General features: G+C 38.1%; 2 protein-coding genes across 2 annotated transcripts; one reads left to right on the top strand and one right to left on the bottom strand.

The window, feature by feature from the left end:
* Positions 1-140: 140 nt before the first annotated feature.
* On the bottom strand, positions 141-13,679 carry anapc4 (anaphase promoting complex subunit 4). Its single transcript, XM_031753914.2, has 27 exons — positions 13,419-13,679; positions 11,200-11,315; positions 10,996-11,101; positions 10,782-10,914; positions 10,621-10,695; positions 10,507-10,533; positions 10,367-10,411; positions 10,193-10,277; positions 9,036-9,143; positions 8,707-8,942; positions 8,503-8,545; positions 4,297-4,373; positions 4,108-4,208; positions 3,969-4,020; positions 3,823-3,878; positions 3,653-3,699; positions 3,373-3,429; positions 3,236-3,292; positions 3,019-3,112; positions 2,793-2,890; positions 2,627-2,688; positions 2,506-2,544; positions 2,305-2,406; positions 2,150-2,227; positions 1,855-2,022; positions 738-861; positions 141-536 (listed from the first exon to the last, which is right to left on the bottom strand). The coding sequence occupies exons 2-27, from the start codon at positions 11,305-11,307 to the stop codon at positions 288-290; spliced, it is 2,427 nt and encodes an 808-aa protein (XP_031609774.1). The 5' UTR covers positions 11,308-11,315; positions 13,419-13,679; the 3' UTR covers positions 141-287.
* A 3,877-nt stretch (positions 13,680-17,556) lies between these two features.
* Positions 17,557-20,770, top strand: LOC120436305 (palladin-like). Its single transcript, XM_039607077.1, has 2 exons — positions 17,557-17,630; positions 19,774-20,770. The coding sequence occupies exon 2, from the start codon at positions 19,775-19,777 to the stop codon at positions 20,768-20,770; it is 996 nt and encodes a 331-aa protein (XP_039463011.1). The 5' UTR covers positions 17,557-17,630; position 19,774.
* Positions 20,771-21,133: the final 363 nt, after the last annotated feature.

The following is a 21,133-nucleotide window of genomic DNA, read 5'->3' as shown; positions in this document are numbered from 1 at the left end:
CAAAACTTTTATAGTATTATTATTAAGGTATAATTGAGAACTTTATTTAAAAAAAGGATCCAAATATTTTTAAATAATGCTTTCTGTGCCAGTCCCTTCCTGTGGGACCCCATTAAAAAAATCCTAGTGAAGATAAAACAAACATGAGAATGTAGCTTTATTTTTACATCTTCATTTATTTATTTATTTTTTACAAATGCTGTGAAAAACTACAACAATAACAGCAAAACGTAAGTAACAAAAAAAAGAAAGCTGTAGATTAATTTATTGGAGATAGCTTCTCAGCCTCAGGGGAGATCCAGGGCCTCCTCTGATTCCAGGTGCTCCTCAGATTTTTGAAAAACACCTTCTCCCTCTTCCTGCTCTCCAGCCCCACCTTCAGCCTCCAAATTCTCCTCCTCTCCTTGTCCCTGGCTGCTCATGGTAGCGTCCAGTCCTTCCTGATCAGCACTGGCATTTTGTGAGTCAGCTCCCTCCTCATCCTCATCTTCCACGTCCATCTCAAAAACACGTATGTGCCTCAGATTGGTACTTAGCTGCCGGGAAAGAAAAAGTAAATGTTTGGCCACAGTCCACAATATTCATTCACTGGAATTCCCCCACTGCCGGAGAAACATGAGAAGACTGAAAATGGCTTAAACGACATTAGACTGATCACTGAAAAGCACAGCAGTGCAGATGATTCATGATATCGTGAAACAAAATCCACATAAACTAAATATAATGTAAAGTCTTACCACACAGGCCACTTTGCGGATTCCATTAACAGCTACAAACTGGGCTTTCATGTTTTCCAGCTCACGCCACTGATTACCCAACACCAGGCTTTGGGACGGGATGGAACTGCTCTGTTGGTCCAGCCTGTAAATATATGCAAAGGTTAGATGCGCACTTTAAAGTTAGTTTTAGCTTTACAACATGTCATAAACCAACTACATTTACATTTAAGTAGCTCCAACAGATTTAATAAAATAGTACTTAATAATCTGTAAACATGTGAGTAGTTTATAAGTGATATAATATATATATATACACACACATTTGAGGTTCAGCACCATAAAATTGGTAGTTTAATTAGATAAACACAACAAACATGGTTGTGACTACCAGCAATTCTATGTCATTGGCAAAAACTAGTTGTGGTTTGAGAGCAATGTGATTATCAAGATTATCAAACTATGAGCACTGGACTATTTTCGAGGCGTGGGGTGAATTTTTGTTTATGAGTCATTCATAGAATCATGGCATTACAGGTACGGCAACTTTGACAAGTGTCCTGACAAAAAACAGCAGGAGCCGATCAGTGTCTCGCATGCCTCAGCTGCTTTGTTGGTCATTAAACTGGACTGCTTCACTGTGTGTGTACTGTTGGTACTTTTTAGAGCATTTTCATGGGTTATCTTAATAATATCGTGGCTTGTAATGTGATATAGACCAAGAAGTTTGTTCTTCAGTTTTGGTGAATGAATTTATGTAATTTATTATATAATTTAAAAAATTATTTAATAAAAATAAAACAATGGAAGGATGTCGAGGCAATGTTCAGAAAGGAATGTTGGCACTACTTTTGTAGAGTAAACTGTAACAAAATTATTAGTACATCCACTTTTTCCTTACTTCAAATAAAAGTGGGGTGTTTTATATTTGAGGTGGGCCATTTAAGTTCTAATTTGGGAAGCGAGAGAGAGTTCAGACTGCACCTGGATGGGACCCGCTGGTGTTCCTAGTGTGTTTGCGTTGATGATGTATGTGTCATGTACCTGTATATCTGTATTTTTTTTTTTTTTTTAGATGTCAGAAAAAGATTTATAATTATTTAATGAAGATCAATCAAAATATTGCATGAACACAAACCTCAGGTTTGGCTCCCAGTTGAATTCTGTCTCACAGCTTAAGCTGGAAGAAATTGGAATTTGAGCAAGGACACGCCTGGCGTTGAATTCTTCAGATCCTTGTAAGACCACAGTTAGCATTTCATCGTCATAAAAACGAGCATCCAGGTAGCTGTAAACATAATGAGACCTGACAAAAAAAACCAAAACACACTTTAAAATCTTTTGGCCTTGCACAAACACCTCTCTTCAGGTGAGACATTTCTTTGCACTTATATCTGTTAATACAGTAAAGGAACAACATAAGCGTGACTCACTGGTCTGCAGCATTTCCATCATCCCCACTGTCAAGGTGATGGGTGAGATTAATCGACATGACACTGTTTGGGATAGGTCTGCACAAATATAAAAAATGAGGTTAGAAATGAAAATCAAATATCTAAAAAGTACTTACTGAATTACAGAAATGTACCTGTTTGGGTCAGTTCCTCTGCGTAACAGGTAGAGTTTGTGGGGTGAAATCTCTGGCATGCAAAACACAACATAATGCATTTTGGCCTTTTTGTCATTCCACCTATAGGTTGACAAATGAATAACATTAATTAAAACCACATCTTGCTTTTACAGATAAAAAAAACAACAAAGAACTGTAGGATGTTTGTGTTTTACATACAAAGATGGAAGTTCAAAAAGCCGAGGAGTGTTTTCAGAGCTAAAAAACAAGTAAATACAAATTTAGTCTCAGTGTATGGCTCATATTTAAAATACAACAGATTTTACACATAGGATTATACCTCTCTGGCACGTTGTACATGGGCAAAAAGATGGCTTGTTTTACCGACTTTCCAATTACTTCCTACACACAAAGAAACAAAAAAGTTAAGAGGAGAGAGGACACAACATTGCCAGCCAGCGTTATATTTTGAATGACTGCAGAAATCTACAGTGCACAAAACTTACTGCAGGTTTCTGTAGACAATTCTCAATCACATTCTCCATCATCCTCTTGACAAAGTGCAAAGATTTTTGGGGATATGAAGGAAACAGCAAAGGGCTCCCTAAATAAACCAACAAAACATTTAATCAGGTGACTAACAGGTATTTTGAGTACAATCAACATTAAAGTAGTTTCACGCCAAACAAAAAATTTAACCCAACGCCAAAACGCACAAAGGTGATAATTCACCTTTCAGGTGTGTGCTGTCCTGTAAAAACTTCAACCACTGGTTCCCCTTTGTGTTGGGTGGAGACACAAGGTCCTCATCTTCGTCCTTCAGGTACTGTAAATGTTATTAGGAAAGACAAACCACTATGCGGTCATGCAGGAGTTCCATTAAAAACAAACAAATAAACAAACAAACAAAAAAAGACCAGCTAAAGGTAAACATTACAAAACCATTTACCTGTCCAACTCGTTCTACGTTGAAGTACTTCCCTTTACGACCGAAGAGTTCCTCATTCTGTTAAACCACATTCAATTAAAAAGTTTAAAAAAGTCTTTAAACTTATTAGCATGCTTTTGCTGTTATGCTGATCTCACCTCACTAAAATGCTCAGACAAGAAGTCAGCAACAAAGGCAATGTCCTTCTGAGTCATCTAAGGAGTTAAACAACATGTTATGATAAATAATGGATGTTAAAATAATCCCATGAACACTTAAATCAAAATAACATTATTTATCTTATGTGAATTTGTGCATTTCATTTGCTGGGATGTAGATTACCATACGTAGAACAGGAGGAATGGTTTGTCAGTTTCTAGTTGTTGGTTTGTTAACTGCTTCTAGTAAACATTTATTAAATAAAATAATAAAGCTCACCTTATTGAGTTCTGGTGGCACATGCTCCTCACACATTCTGAGCATTGCTGTGGGAAAGCAAAAAGTGTGTGAGCATATAAACAGTAATTTCAAATCTATGAATAAGACCTTACATGCACATTAATTATTTTAAATGTTTCAAGATCAACAATTCTTTTTTTATTTCTTACCTACATACAGCCAACGGAAAAAGGCCTTAAAGTTTTTCATACTCTTGTCAATCACCCTAAATGACAAAAAAGTTGTATTATAGTTGAAAACAGAAGCACTAATTCTAAAAAACATGAACATTACTCGATTACGGTCCTGAACTTACTGCAGAAGTTCATTTGCTTTCAGGGAAAAGGATCCAACTGCTGTGATAGCGCCTAAAATAAAATGAAATAAAATACACACATGTGACTACTGAAAAAAAAAACCCTGTTTTAAATCATTGTGCATGTCCTGAAATGCACCTTCTATAGCTGCTGCATCCAAGCCGAGGGGCTCAAACTTTTGTTTCCACAGGGCCATTCCTTTCACCTCACTGAGGTGATACAACAGAGCCTCTGAGCCACTGCAGCCAGCAAAAGAGAGAGACAGATTTAAAATGACAACCAGTCAGAGGGTAGGGCAGCCATGATGAAAAGTAAAAGACAAAATACCTCTGCAGGTGGCTTATTACTAGCTTCTGGATGCTGGAATAGGAAGACTCAATGGACTGTCCAAGCTTCTTCAATCCCTGTAATAGAAATTAAATTAAAAAAACAAACAAACAAAAAACATAATTTTAAACTTCACAGGAAGTCTTATACCTTAATGCTTCTTAAGCTGTTTTCAGACATGGGAGACAAAACATTGATGGCTTTACCAATCTGTTAAACTGACAGTATTCTGCCTACTGGACAAAAAGCCCCTTTTACATAATTTACCTGAAGCCTTGATTTGGATCATTTCACAGCACTGAGAGAATGGCACACAGTACTCACACCTATCCTATGAGTTGTACTAAAAGTGACATCTAATGATGTCAGAGTTTCAGTAGTAGGTTATTTTAAAAATTACAGATGTCACAGCCTATACAGATTAGAGATGGACCGATCCGATATTACGTATCGGTATCGGTCCGATACTGACCTAAATTACTGGATCGGATATCGGCGAAAAATAAAAAATGTAATCCGATCCATTAAATATCAAAAAAGCATCGCACAAAACTTGCAACACTGCGTAACTCGGCTCATAACCGTAGCACGTTGCAGCAGTATGCCATGTGATAGAGCCCGCTACCAAACCAGCATTTCATCTCTGAGGAAGTTATCCCAGAGAGAAGTAAAGCAAGTGTGTAAGTTCATCTCTGAATGTTTGTAAAGCATTCCCACGTTAAGCTTAACAACCGATATATGGAGCGACTGCCTCTCCCTCACCTTCCTGCCTACTTCAATCGTGAAACTGCTTAACGATCAGCTGATCGGCTTTTCTGTCGCTAGTCTGTCTCTCTTCTTTGTTTTTGGCCCACTTTGCACCAGAAAGAGGAAACCAGCGGCTGAACAACAGCAGCACGTTTAACCTTGATAAGCTGTTGTTAGAATTTATTTAATATTACTTTCTACACCAGGATCCTTTTCTCACGCAGCTGACGGCTGGTAACTGTGCAGGGGCGGATCTAGCAAAGTTTAGCCAGGGGCCGATGGGGCATGAACAGGGAAAAGGGGCACAAAGACATACTTTTCTTTCTTATTCTCATTTAAAATATCTAGCTTTTAATAAATAATTATCTGAATCTTACTCCCAAAGTTTTAATCTGATGTAAAATGTATAGAAGTCCATTACGGTTGCCTCCACCAGTGTGTGAATGTGAGCATGAATGAATAATGTCATTGTAAAGCGCTTTGGGTGCCTTGAAAAGCGCTATATAAATCAATGCATTATTATTATTATTATTACTATATATAGTAACTCTTAAGTCTATATACCCTAGTAAGCTATAGTACTTTTTCCTTTGGGAAGGTACCATCTGTGAATTCTGCAATTCTGTTGAAGAAAGATGTTGAATCTATTTAATTATTCTTGAAAAATAATTTGTTTCTGTGCATTTTTTTTCACCCTGCATCAAATTAAAGTTGATTACATCGATTAAGCATCATGAGGTGGAGGGTGGGTGGTTCCCTATTTTTTTTTTTTTTGCTGGGATTTGCAACCCTATTAGGTTGCTTAATATTTCTGCTAAGTACTCTTTAAAATACCAGAATAGGAGGGATGGAGTAGGTTTAAGTTAGGTTTTAAGTTAGGTAAGGTTTATTAGATTGATCAGTGTTGCTGAACTATGAAATATTTGGGGTGCAGTGTATTTTTTTACACACAGGTATAACAGAATAGCTTTAGTGTTGTTGTTTATTTAAACTTGAGTATGAACTTATACAAAATGCAGCAAGATATTAAAAAAAACAGTTTTATTGATTAAAAAACACACAATATCGGATTCATATCGGTATCGGCAGATATCCAAATTTATGATATCGGTATCGGTATCGGACATAAAAAAGTGGTATCGTGCCATCTCTAATACAGATACACACTTATTTTGCTTATTAGACATGAGCTACAGCACGGCAGCTTATTATAGTGCTTAACGTGTGACTCAGACAGTGATATACACAATGTTATTTGCTGTTACATCCTGTCTCCATGTTAGGAATGATTTGTTATTTATTTAAGCCATGGGAGTTGTGTCAGATGAGTAAAAGAATGCATGATTCTGCTGCTGTCTGACACTTTGTTATAAGCTCAGGAGAAAGACTTCTAGAAATAGCTGGATGCAAAAAATTAAAATAACACTAGAGTTTAATCTGACCTGTCACAAACTGTCTGTGCTGTGATAAATGTATGGTAAAGCTGAGTTCAGGTAGGTCTGTGTGTTAGGTTTATTTGTTTATTTATCTTTATTTAACCAGGAAGTAACATGGCACTGCTCATAGCAGGAGCCATGCAAAATTTACACATTTAAAGTGCAACAGATAAACAAGATGGCATACAATACACAAATACCCCTGGCTTCTCAAGAAAAACAACATGTTCCCCGGGATGCTTGCACTCACACACTTATCATGGGCATAAATGTAATGGTAATTTATGACTTTAATGATTTCTCTGCACTGTTCTTTTTCCAGGGTGGAGTAATTACACAGCATACATCTTTAACAACTTTATAAAACAAGAATCAGCTTGCAATCCCTTAAGACACATTCTATGATACATTAAGGTCTGATGGAAGCAAATATTACAATGATGGAAACAGATTGGTTAAATATGTGTAAAACAAGTGCCAGCACCTACAGTTCTGCTCAGTGGAGAGAATTTTTATGGAAGATGAGATTTATTTTTCACTCCAAAAAGAAAATTTGTGCAAGACTAGAGGAGAAAATCTGGTAACCCAGTAACACAAACAATAAGGATAAGGCTGGATAATACCAGTCGTTGGGGAGTGGCTGGCCATTGTAAAAGGATATTTCTAAAATGGAAAGACTCCATAAGACTTTGTACTGACAAGTTTCAAAGGTATTGGTCAAAATAGATTTATGTGAACTGTAATTGTGCACAAAGAAAAAAGAGGACACACAGGACTATTAAAAGGTGAAGAAAATTTAAAAAAAGAGACTGATGTGGATAGAATAATGACTTTCTTCCCTTTTTCTAACTCTTCTTGGCAGAATTGGTTCAGTTCGCTTTAAATTGGTTGGGTTCCTGGCAGGTCCACAGATTTTCCACAGGTCAGAGCTTGTGGAAGGCCTTTTCAGAAGAAGCCTGCTTTATCCATTTTAAAACCAGTTCTGATGTGTATTTGAGGTCATTGTCCTACTGGACCACCCAACTTTGCCCAAGTTTCAACCGTCTAGCTGTTGATTTTAGGTGAAGCTGAAGAATTGGAAGGTAGCGTTCCTGTTAAACGGGAGTTTTTCCTTACCACTGTCGCCAAGTGCTTACTCATAGGGGATTTTCTCTGCATTGTATACAGAGAAATATTAAGCACCTCGAGCAGACTGCTGCTGTGATTTAGCACTGTATAATTAAAATTTTATTTTATTTATACTGTGCTGCCAAAAGTATTCATTCGTCTGCCTTGACATACATATGACCATACCTACAGGGTATAACATGATATCGGCCCATCCTTTGCAGCTATAACAGCTTCACCTGTTATAGCTGAGAAGAGGTTAATAAACCTCAAGTTAAAATACATTATAGAATATTCAGCATCACTTATTAAGAGTTAAGTGAGTGTGCCTATGTGAGTCTGTATGCATAATTTTGACCCTGTGTGAAAACCTAAAATAAATTAAAACTTTTACACCAGATTCTTGTTTTTTTAAGTCATTAAAGACGTATGCTTTCCAATCATTCCTCACTGGAAAAAGAACAGTGCAAAGAAATAATTAAAAGTCAAAAATTACCATGACATTCATCCCCATGTATACTTCTGACCACAACTGAAAGTGTATTTAAGTTTGGCTCCTTCAACAAAGTTTTCCATGTCCAAAGTACACAGAGGGAAAATTATGACAAAAAGCAACTGTTTGAAGGAGTGTAGCTGATCACTGTTGGAGCTGAGACGGAGCAAGGTACAGAGGTAAACTGAAACTCTACCCAGTATCACTTATAAATGCAATTATATGAACTGAAATGCGGAATTTTGTGTTGTTCAGACCGTTTAATGTATATATAATGAGACACATTCACAGTTTTATTACTAAAATGCTAAAAAAAAGTTACTAACTAACAGGAATGGTGTAGAAACTAATATAGGAAAAGACACATTCATGTGCTCCCACATTAGCAGAAGAGTCCCTGAAGAAAAGGGACTGTAGCCTCACCTTGACTGTCAGCTGGTTCATGAGAAGAGCCTGCAGTTCAGGGCTGCAAGTAAAAAAAAAAAGAAGAGCAGTCTGGCATGATTAACTCAAACTGCTGCAGAACAACACGCTTAGTTAGCAGCTCAAGATGTGTTGCTACCATCTACAGGACACACTAGACATTGCAAATCCAAACAGCAGAAAAAAAACTTCATTCTGCCCTACCTGGACTGTCCCCACAATAGAAGCTCCAGAAACTCATCTTGAACTTGAGTGCTTGTGTTCTTTTCCTGCACAAACTTAGTGAGTCGAAGATCCATCTGCATGAGGATGTCTTCCCACGCCTCACACATACAGGTAAGTGAGAGGTGCAGGTATTGGAGTAGGGTGGAGATGTGGGTGAACTTGCGTGCCATCCTGGTGACCTCAGGCAGGCAATCTGACAACAACCCTGTGTCCAGCTGGAAGAAGAAGACATAGGTTTAAGAGAAATTTAGGTAAAAGCAGAGAGGATGTCAGAAAATGGAAAAGTGAAGTCAAACAATCCGTCTCACCTGAACATAGCAGATCTCTGGGTTGTCATCAGCAGATCTGACTTCTGTGATGACAGACAGAGACTTAAGATCACTGGACAGACTCAGGCTGCGGCACGTTCCCAAAACCTGCAGGGTGTTGTTAGGGCAACAAAAGCAGCAAAAGTTTAATCACTATTATTTTTGTGCAATTTAGATATTAGTTTGTGGGATTTATTATTTCCCCATTTAAAGTGGACCATAAGGGATTCTTTCCCTCATTTTCGGTCACATAGCTACTGATAATGGTAGATGCCCATACTAAATAAGGCCAAAGTTTTAAATAATAAGGTCAGCATGGCTTTAACAGTCCATTTCAGACAGTCTTCTTTTTATTCGTGGCTCTTTATGATGTCAAAGAGAGGCAATGTCTGAAATATGGTCACCCCAGACACAAAGCCCTGGTTCTGAGCTGTGAGCACAGTTCACACTGTCTGTTTATGAGTGTCCACTAATCAGTAGAAAGTTGGCTTAAAGGGAGCAGTCCTAAAATAGTTTGCTTTTGACATGGAGTCTGATGTTAAGTTGTTAATTCTGGTGGCTAATACCGGCCCAGTGAGGAAGACAGGGTTTTGATTTGATGTTTACCTCTATCCATACCACTTTGGAGCTCCTGTGCTAATAATGTGGCAAAACCAATTTTCTACATTGCATATAGACTTAATAGTACATTTCTTTCTGTTTTGTTACGTTTCTCACGCAGCTGATGTTTACATTATATGAGCTGCTGGTGCTGCAATAACATATGCTTACATTTAGGGGGTGTAACAGTCCTTCAGATCTACAGTTTCTCTTCATACCCTGGATTTTCTTTATCAAGGCAGAATAACAAAAACAACTCACAGTCCTGCTCACTTTGTCAGAACTGGATCATGAACACAAAAAATAAACTCCATCTGATGTACTTATAGCTTTTACCAGATTAGCATGCTTTAACTAAACATTAACAGCTCTACATCTATATCATTTAGGACTGTCACAATACCTGATTATTGCTGATATCATGACATTCTCATTAAACTCAAAATAAAAAGACATCTTGAAAAACGTTCTTTGGTCTTCCTTCATTTAGAAGCCACTTAATGAAAATGTGATCAGTGTAAAGAGATTTACAAGCAAACAAGCAAAAAAAGCCTTACCCCTTCCAGCGTGGCAATCTTGTACATGCCATAGGCATAAAGCTCCACAAAGCTTGCATTTCCTCCCAGAACAAGTATGTTCAGCCTGCATGGAAACAACATAAGGTGGCGAAATCATTTACAAAGCACGCTGCATTTGACATACTACTGTTTGTTCATGTACTGATTATTTACCGGACTTCCCCCAGGAGTTTAAGTATCTCATCAGATTTTTCCTCACTGTGAAACAGATAGAAAAATAGACTCAGCTACTACAAGGAATGATCAAATCACACATTAGATAACAGCTCCATTTCATTAAAATGTTTTCCCACCTGAAGATCTTTGAAGTTGTACTATAGCTGGAAAAAAAAGTTTGGACAAATATTAATAATTCATCCAAGGAGCTGTTTTCTTACAACTGCATGTGCCATTAATACTGCAGTTACCTCTTGGGGAGAGTTGGTAGTTTGGGAAGAAAGAGTTTGGATTCATCCTCTGAGTTGTAAAAAGAGCTGAGGGCACTGAAACACATCAAAACAATCACTCTCATTATTCTACACACCCTCCACACCATTGGCTTGGTTCCTGAGCCTCAATCGATGCATACCTGCTCTCCTCAATCACCTCCATCCAGTGCATGCAAGTTACAGGACTTTGCATAGGAAACACATGGAGGATCTCTGCTTTCTCAACATCACACAGGACTACCTGCTTAGTGTCTCCAAGACTGAATGCCAAAACTGAAGAGAGGATATATAACATCATGATTCCATCAAACACATGACTGAAAAAAGCAAAAGATGCACACAGTCACTCCTTACTTTTGCCATCTGGTCTCCAGGCAATTGCTGTGATCTCCTTCCCAGTATACTCACTGGGTGGTAGGGTCCAAACACGCTGGAAACCAGCTAAGCGGTGAAGCAGCAACTATGGAAAAACATAAACCAAGTATTTAAAGTATTAAAAAGCACACACACACACACAGAATACTGAGCTGTGTTTCAGAATAATTGTTTTAATAGTACCTCTCCAGTTGTGTTGGCCAGAGCAATCAGATCCCTCTTGGGAGACCATGCCATACACAGTACAGGGTTAGGAATTTGCTTCTCTCCTACTTGCCGGAAGGCAGGCATTTTCTTGGCTGACAAAATGTTAATAAAAATAACAGATATCAGCTTTCAAAAATACTTGGAAAACACATTTTTTGTTAAGCGTTTCGTGAACGTTTTCTCTGTACAGTTTTGCTTTTATTTGTGTCAGAGCCAAAAAAATCAGCTGAGCCTTTGTTGAAGAATGACACTACTGTGCTTATGTCAAACTCGTTATTTGACAGCAGAAACAAATAGTATGTTCATTACCTCCCTTGAAAAAAATACATTTTTCACTGTGATACTGATCAACAATATTATTACAATTCACAAATCAGACACTACTATCAATCGGTTATTTGCAAAAAGTACATTAAACTAACTAATTAACAGCTTCAAATTTTTTTTAGCTAATTATTTGCATTATTAGTGTTGTTGAAGTTGAAGGAAAAACTAAAGTCAGGTGTCTTAGTAAGATGTTTGGCCACCAAGTGCTGCCAGAACACATTAAATGTACCTTGGCATTGATTTCTTCTCTGCAAATCAATGCTAAGAATGAAAAATTACTAAACAAATACATTCTGAAACTACAGTTACTTGTGTTAAAATGTAGATTCTAAAGAGTCTAATATGTCTTTAAAAATATATGCAATTTCCATGTAGATATATTTTTCCAGTTATAACATGTTCCTTGTCGTCTCTTTTATAAGAGAATGAAGAGGAAAAAAAATTATATATAAAATAACTGGATGATTTATTAACATCTCAATATTACAGCTGTCTTTTTAGCCTTAAATTCAAGGTTAGTACATACAGTATAGTGACCTTCTTAAACACTGATACCACCAGGCTGTTTTTTAATTGATTCACCATTCTGTTTATTTTTTGTGCCGTGGGCTGTTTCAAGCAAGATAAGACACAAGATAAGATATACTAAGATAGATGTAACTAATGCCTGATTCATTTTTGTGAGTGCATTTATGCACTTTTTTTAAATGATCATTATTTACTGATGCTCATCTCTGCAAAAATTAAATGAAACATATAGAATAATTAAAGAGAAAAAAGGACTCGGTCAGGTCGGAGCTGCTGATACTCGCTGCCAGCTCGGAGCGGCGCTTGAAGTATTAATGCTTTATTAATTAATATAACCTGCAGATAACATACTCATTGTACCTGTCCAAAGAAAACGTTTCTGTAGTGAACCAAAGTTTCTGTACAGGTATTTCGGGAAGCAGACAGGTAGGGGTGTTTGAGAAAAGGTAGCAGGGCAGATTAGCCTCTTAGATCAAATTCAGCCTGCAGAGGTGTAAATCACACCACTGGCTGGTAACTTTTGGCCCCCCTTTCTCCCTTGAAAATAAAATGAATCCACGAGTTTGATTTGGCAGATTTTGCACCAGACGTAACGCTCTCACTTACCAGGGAGCTTTAAAAGAAGGTGAATGTGGTAACCACTACACAACACTCACACCACTTTCAGCTGAATACTGAACTGGCCCCTGTACTGGGGTGTCATATCAAAGTGCCTTGAGGCAACTGCTGTTGTGATTTGGCGCTATATAAATAAAACTGAATTGGATTTAAAATTGAATGTCTTTATGATTGAAAAAAACTGAAACAAAATCTGAAAATACGTTGAGCTTCCTAAAGGAAAAAAAAGGGACAGCAGAGTATTTTGAAAAACTGCAGTAATTTCTGACATAACTGTAATTTTTACCCACTGCAAAGGCATTCAGTGGGTCACTATTGTTCCTTGGGAGTTATGCTTAACACCCAGGCCAAAGGGGGCAAGTGGAGCCAAACCATGCCCGTAAAATGATCTCATACGCCAAAAAAGATCCCCTTAAACACAGGGTCAAAAGATTCAGAACTTTTCTTTAAGTTGTCATAAATCTGTATCTGTATTGTCGTGGACCTCTAATGTGATTATGGAGATCATATTAAACAACACTGTTATAGTGCATTAAGATAAACAGATTCACTGACTGATAAAAATCAGATTTCTTTATAGTTTTCTGACAGGTTCCTGAACCTCATGAGGTTACTTCTTATGATCTCTGTTAAAAACAGCCAGGCATTAAAAAATAAAAATAAATAAAATATCTAAACCTAAACCACAACCTAAATCTAAACTAAACTGAAGCTTCGCTTACCGTTTAAAGCTGACAGATGAGATCTTTCTGTTCCACTGATATTATGCTAGCGGTTTTGCTAGCAAGCTAATGCAGAAAGAAGGCCATGGATAATATTTTTTATGATTTAGGACATTACAAGCGGGGAAATATGATAACCATAATACGACACAGTGAGTTCCAAACTGTCTTGCACCGCCGAAATTTTAATTTTAAGGCGGCTTCGCGATGTTTTTACAACTACGCGGACGCCGCCATTTTTTTTCTTTTAACCAATCATTGCGGAGCGACGGCGGAAAGCAAGGGACAAATTTACTAAGAGAGAAACGCAATTTAATGAAACTTGAAATGACAACTGGAAAAGTGCAGATGGCACAAAGTTGTACTTCTCACTTCTCTCCTTTGATGATTTAAAATGTTTTCACAAACTAATGAGCTGCATCGATTACATTGACTAGTGAATTTATCAAATGTGTTTAGAACTGAACAGAAACAAGACACAAATACTTGTTGTTTGTCCAAAAAGTCAAACACAAAAAATTTGTTCTTATTTGTCATCAGTTTCTCTGAAACACAGTGAGCAAGTCAGGAACCTTGGCATCATTTTGGACAATGATCTCAGTTTTGATAATCACATCAATAAGGTTACCTTGACTAAAAATATGTCTAAGGTTAGAAAACTTCCATCACAAGCTGACTCTGAGAAATTGGTCCATGCATTCACATCAGGTAGGTTAGATGACTGCAATGCTATGTGTGACCTCTCAGGTCATTTGATTTAGACTTTTTAACTGTTCTTAGAATCAGATCTAAGTATGCTGAAGGTAGGTTCAGTTATTGTGGTCCTATTCTTTGGAACAAGCTACCTGCTGACTTGAGACCAATTACATTTGTATGTACATTCAAAAACTGAGTAAAAACCTTTCTATTCACACAGTCCTACAATTTATAAGTTTGTTTGTTTTTTTATTTTTTATTTTTTTAAATTTTGTTTTGTTCTGCTTTGCTGTTTTCACTGCCTTAGGGCACTTTAAACCTACAGAGTTATTAATATTTTTTCATTTTCTATTTTAAGCATGTCGACTTTTCATGTAATGAAATGTGCTATATAAATAAAATTGTCATTGTCATTGTTATATGCAACACATGGCCCTTTCTGTATTGTTATACACCAACTAAAAAAAGCAGAGACTTGTCAATTTTATGTCTGTATTGTTTAATGATTGAATTTAATGAGTCTAAAAACAACTGAAGACTGAAGCAAACAGTTTTTAGCACTTAAAAAAGCAGACAGATGTGCAAAGCCATTTTAAACTGACACTAAAGAGTTTTAGCCATTCTTAATCTTCAGGAATCCATTGCAAAGAAACTGTTTTGTGTTGTTCACATTCATTTATGCACGTTTTAACATGTCTGTTTTTGTGCAGCAGTAGAAACAGCAGAAACACTTCAGCTGTAATAAATAACTCAGGAGCTTTTGACCTCCTGGGTGTATACCTGGTTTATTTATGGAACACATTTTCATTATTTTGTGTCAAAAGAACAACCTTTTAATTCTCTGTTGCATTAACCTTTTGGATTCGTGTGTGTAGTAGTTCTGGTTTCCTTTCACATGTTTGAGTTTTGGCCCCTGATTTTTTTTAAATATCCTTTCTTTTATTCCTAGTGTCTCATGTACTTCCTTGTCTTTGTCTCCATCTGTTTTGTCATAGTCTTAGTTTTCTTCCCTACCTTTTTTCTGACATTCCAGCCAACCAAAGTTTTTGTTTTCTTTGTGATTGTCTGCCTTGACCTCATTAGTTTTACATGTGTTGAGTGAGCCCTGTATAGTCTTGTCAGTCTGTCTGTCCCTGTTTGGCCCTGTGTGCTCTCAAACTCCTTGTGTGTTCCTGGAATACTGTTTTGTATTAGACAGGTACTTTTGTAAGCTGTTTTTAGCTGTTAAAAGCCCTTTAAAAAATTTATCCTACCCCAGTGGCCTGCAATTGAAACTTCTCTTCTGTGTCTTAATATGTCTTAATGTTATAAAAATTATACATTACACAATTATACATGGATGTGTTGATATTTCTAAGCATTAGCAAATGATGTCTATGTCTGACCATATGCCTATAACCAAAACACTGTCAATATAATTTATGATGGAAGACCTTTTGCACACATGGTAGCCCATAAAGGATTGCTGGAAATGTTCCATGGCTATTCTTACATACAGTAGACCACAAACTGTAATGCTTAGAAGTCATTGCTAAATAATGTGGTTATTTTTAAATGATACCTTACAAAGTTATTGCTAAGTGGGGTAGGATGACAAGCAAGTTGAATGTAAGATTACTCATTAGCTGGTGTGTCTGTGCGTGCAGACTAGATAGTTATTACAGAGGAAATTCCTTCCAGACTTATCACCTACTCTTGACTGTAATCAGTGGATTGATGAAGAACCAGAATAGCTCCGAGAGCACAAAATGTGATAGTGGCCCATAAATAGATCAAGTGAGGCTGCATGGTCCTTCACTGTCTGCGTCTTTCTACCCCACTGTACTGGCCTTACATGAAAAATAGAGTATAGTAAAAGTCCGTTTTTGTCTCTCTATAGGCACAGTTGACACATATATACCTTGTAGGGCTAATTATGGATCTCCACATGTCTATACTCTACACTCACATACACAGTAAGAGTGGGTATGTGTATGAGATGAATAAAGCCTTGAGCTTTTGAGAAAAGCACTATACAAATGCCCGTGTTCATTTCCAAGTGTACTGGCTAATATCTGTGGAGCTGATTACTGTTAATAAAGTCCTTTGAATGTACTGATAACATCCAAAGCGGCTGGTGAATGAACCACGATATAAATAGCGTATTTCCTATACATAATTGAATACCTTTTTTAAAAGGTGCATTTGTGTACCATTACAGTAAAGCACAAAATTGTCACTAGTCGCTATAAATTACAAACTGCAATTTTACTATTACTACCCATATGCATGGGCGTAGTTTAACTGTGTGCTATAGGACCTTGCAAGGTTGCAAGCAGATACTAGGTGAAGTTAATTGTGTTTTTGAAGTAATGATTAGTGCCAGTGGTTTGGCTAGGTTTAAACACACAATTAGATGCACCCCACAAACACCACACAGTGTTGTTCTTTTGTTTAGTCAAATTAGGAGTAAGAATGTTGCTGCTCTTTATTTCATATTGTTTATTTTTTTTGACGCAGGTAGTTGGTCGCAATTGTTTCCTTTTTCATATTTCTCTGCATCCTGCTTTTGAACAATAAATATATTTATCAAAAGCAACAACATCTGCTTATATGTTGTTTACCTCCAACCTGTAGCATTTGACACAGTGTCTTGTGTCAAATGTACAGTGGCATTACCGTAGAGGCTATGAGCCCTGTGACAAGCAGTTGCACCTCCAAGGAAACAATAAGCTGACTGTGTTTACTGAATGTTTTAAAGCTATCTTTCTCTGATGCTCTTAAAATGTAAGGAATTAAATTATGAATGCTGGAGCCATCACTTGCATTTAGATCTTTACTGCTTTGTTTACAGTACTGACGTTGACTAAACTGAAGCTGAACCCTGAGCTCGACCCAAGTGTTGGTCCCAGGACCATTGTAGGATGCCATGCCTCTAGGCAAACCAGCTAGCGGGGGGTCTGGGGTCAGTGGGTCAGCTCAGTTGGGCACAGAGGCAACACTAACAAGTCACTTTAGTGTCAGATGGCTCAACTAGATAGAGAATGACATACTCTGCAGGATGCATATTATTTATCTTGACTACACAGATTAGTTGGTGTTGTAAACCTACTGGTAAGGGCTTATAGGAGTACACTGCAGGTGTGCAATCTGAAGTATTATAACAGCATGGCTTTACAGTTTTTAATTAACAAATACTGGTTCAGTATAAAAATGTCACCGCCGCCTCCTGTTCCCCTGGACTACCTCAACACTATCTCTTCGTGCCAGTATTCTGACTGTGAAACCTGAGCCAGGGGCCAAATATAGCCCCACACAGTGAGCAGTTAGGGACCGGGACAGATGGGACAGCAGGCCACTGCAGAGGCAGTACGCTATTGGACCCTGAACCCGAGAGATCCTGCTGCCTGCCTGACCAATAAGGCTGCTCTTCTGGAAAGAGAAGCTTCTTTTTCGACTCATTCTTACTTAAACAAGACAAACCTGGACCCACAAAACCAGGAAAGAGCAAACAGAGGACGAACAGAACACCCGAAGGTATGCTTTCTTCTGTTTTCTGTGCTTTATGTTTATGTTTCTTTATTGTTTATCAAGTGTGTGACTGAAATCATTTAATCTGACAGTGACAGTAACAGTACAGCTGTTTTTAAATATAGTCTCTCAGTCAGAGTCAAGCATCATGTATACAGTATCCCCTCTGACATGTTTTTAAGAGCATTTTGATTCCCTCTCACTCTGAAGAATTTGTTCTGTTATTTATACCATTGTGAGATTGTAAAATAATGTAAAACATCCACTCTAGAAAAGATAAGGAGGTAGTAGTAACTTGGGCAGCAATAGCAGTTATTAACATTTGTCAGCCAAACTCAGTGTTTATTCATATTTAATTATCACTGCGCTGCTGTTGTTGTTGCCTTTGGGACACTGTCCAGGTTTAGTCCTTTGCCATAAGTGTATTTTGTGCAAGTGCAGCTATACCTGTGTGTGTTTAAAGGTAGCAACCTCTCCCCTGTGCTTGGGGTGGGTGGGTTGCAGTGTTGCTGTGAAACATAGCCCAGGGGATTAAAAATAACAACAGCTGGTCTTCAGGACGCCATGAGGCACTGAGTGTCACACTGCGTCTTATATGTAACTACAACAACAGTTTTACAATATGCATACATACATCTAGGGTTAATGTCGCCATAGAGATCAGAGCTGAAGCAGCACTCCTCTTTTAAACTACATGTGAAAGTGATCTATTGTCCATTCACATGAATAGACACCAGTAAGCTCCAGTTTTGACTAGAACAAAGTCACATGTAAAGAAGCATCATATGAAAAAATCATGTGTTCTGGCACAATATGGAGAAGTTCAAGTAGACTGGCAAAACTGATGTGGGACATGTTGATCAGATGTTGATGTATTTAACTTTGAAACACACTCACACACGCGCGCGCACACACCCACGCACACACACATACACATGTACATGCACTATCACATGGAGGACAAATAGGCTGTATTTACAGTAATTTGTATGCATTTTACCTTCTTAGAAGCATAATAGGAAGCTGAAGTTACAAATGCTGTCACATGGTCTCATGTGATAGCCAAAAATCATAATATGGGATGAGGGTCAGTGGATAAGAATGCTCTACAATTCTGTTTAACTTGGTGCAGGACATTCTAGCAAATTAGATTTTTAATATCAACACCTTCATTAATCCATTAATAGTTTTAGCATATGATGGCAATATGGTAGGGTAGTGGCATGTGTAGAAATGTCACCTCACAGTAAGAAGGGTGATGGTTTGAACTTAATGGAACTTTGCAACCTTTCATTGTGGAGTTTGCATATCATACCTGCACCTGCGCATATTTTTTAGCTTTCCTTTTACATTGCAAAAACATGCTTATCAGGTTAATTGGTGGTTCTAAATTGGTCATAGACGTGGATATGAATGAGCTCTCAGTTTTGTGAATTTGTCAACTCTCACCTCATAACAGCTGGGATAAGCTCCAATATTCCCACAACCCTTGGATAAGCAGGAAATGCATGGATGTTATTGATCGCTCTTTGGTATACCATCATTTGACTGATGCTACTGTTACCTTAACTCCCAAACAATGTTTACATCAATGTCAAAAGAATCAGTGTATCCACAAAAATTCTTTTTAAATTCACCTTTTCTTTTAGAAGGGCAGACATTTTTCTGGTTTATGAGCTCTTGTTTTTCATAAAAAGCGTATTCATATTTTTATTTATATCTATTATATGAACAAGTTTTAAAACAAATATAAAAGGTATATCGCAGTTTCTGTGGAGGGACAAAGGAACTTGTGTGAGGAAAGTATAACACAGAACAGGGGGCCAGGATAAAATGTCCTGACAGGAGCGGGGTGAGTAAAAAATGCCAGTCATGCTCACTATGACTTCAGTAAAGGCCTTTGCTAATACCCACCAACTGTGTCCAAACAACACCAGCCTGACTCATGCTGCCTGCTATGTCTGTGTGAGCAAATGATACAGCATAGTAAAGTCTATTTTCTAGGATGTCTTCTCTTCTGTGAGCTTGTCATTTCCTTTTTTTTTCTTTCTTTTTTTTTTTTTTTTTTTTTACAGATGATTACAAACTGCACTGTCTGCTGTGTAAACATGTATAAATGGCTGGTTATGACATTTGCTGTGTATTTCAGGATGCAGGACGGGAGTTGGAATCAGCCACTCCCCATCTCACTGCTGCTAAAGGACCCGCCACCAGGCGCGACTTTGGAGGGTGATGGGGGCATATTTTCTGAGGCATCCTCTGATGGGGAACTCTACCTGGACTCAGTGACAGAACTGGATTCTGGAGATGGAGACTTTCCGGATCTTACCGCCTTCTTAAGTGCTGAAGAGATTAATCGTAGCCTGGACCTGGCCCGGGAGGCCTTTAATGATTCATGTGAATCTGAAGATCCAGGTCCCTCTAATCCAACAGAAGTGGAGCAGGCTCTCCAATCTGTCCCCTCCCTTTCTGTGCCCTCACAAACTAGTGAAAACCTCACTTCAAGCCCAAACCTGCAGCATCAGACCAAATTCCCCAACCCAGATGACAATGCAGCAGTTAATGTTTCCTCCAGCCAGAATGCCCCCCTCAGTAAACCTGTACATGTGTCTAGTGAGGCTCCATCCTGTGTTGAGAAGGCTGTATGTCACAAACCGATCCAACCGGTGTATAAGCAGGATAAACCCAGGCTGGTTCATGAAAGCCTGGAGCTGAATGATCGAGTGGCTTCAGCCACGGAGTTCTGCAGCAGAGCTGCCACATTTATCGAGGAGCTCTCATCCATCTTTAAAGGTCCTGCTCATCCAGAGACAAGGATGGAGGAGGATTCCTCCTCTCCTGATAGTGGTTATCTGACTCCAAGAAGCCAGCGGCCGGTCCCTCAGGGGTCAGCCTCTGGTCCCTCTTTGTCTTCTGGGCAACAAGAAGAAGCACAGTACAGCCAATCAGACATGGGCACTCAGCCTGGTGTCCCAGCAGGAGTGGCAGCTTCTTCAATGTACCAAAACTCTGAAGCTCCAACAGTATACGGACCCCTGTCACCTCCTCGCTTTCTTCAGAAGCTGAAGAGTCAGGAGGTGGCAGAAGGGAGCCCCATTCGTCTGGAGTGCAGAGTCAGAGGAAACCCCCTGCCGCTGGTCAGGTAGGTTTGGACGTCAGTCTGATTTTATTGTGCAGGTTGCATATGAAAGGTACCTGCTATCTGTTATTATAGAATATAATTATTATATTTGGTTCCTTATTTTATGGAGATTTTTAATTCATAGATTTTCAAGTTTAGTGCCATGAAAAAATCGACTACCCATTAACTGAATAAGGATTGAGACATTTCTGAATAAGGACAAGGATACAAAAGAATTATCTCCTTTTTTAGTTGCTTGTGGACAATAATTTGTATTTTAAGTTCATTCATTTAAAGTTGGCTGGTGAGACTAAAGAAAATAGAAGTTGTCGTTAGCTGTAGAAAACCCAGCAGAACTAAAGCTGGTTTATTTTTCTGGATATTTTAT

Source organism: Oreochromis aureus, linkage group 23 (assembly GCF_013358895.1).
Source record: "Oreochromis aureus strain Israel breed Guangdong linkage group 23, ZZ_aureus, whole genome shotgun sequence".
In the NCBI taxonomy this organism is placed as follows: domain Eukaryota; kingdom Metazoa; phylum Chordata; class Actinopteri; order Cichliformes; family Cichlidae; genus Oreochromis; species Oreochromis aureus.
Note: the sequence above shows the minus strand (reverse complement) of the source record. Positions and strands in the feature narration are given on the sequence as shown.

What these genes read in the sequence shown, in the direction of transcription:
- anapc4 (XM_031753914.2), bottom strand. Translation starts at nt 11,307, where the DNA reads ATGCCTGCCTTCCGGCAAGTAGGAGAGAAGCAAATTCCTAACCCTGTA. An exon ending in CTGGAGACCAGATGGCAAAA is followed by an intron (nt 10,915 to 10,995) that starts GTAAGGAGTGAC and finishes TCCTCTCTTCAG; the next exon opens with TTTTGGCATTCAGTCTTGGA. An exon ending in ATGTACAACGTGCCAGAGAG is followed by an intron (nt 2,545 to 2,626) that starts GTATAATCCTAT and finishes CTTGTTTTTTAG; the next exon opens with CTCTGAAAACACTCCTCGGC.
- LOC120436305 (XM_039607077.1), top strand. Translation starts at nt 19,775, where the DNA reads ATGCAGGACGGGAGTTGGAATCAGCCACTCCCCATCTCACTGCTGCTA.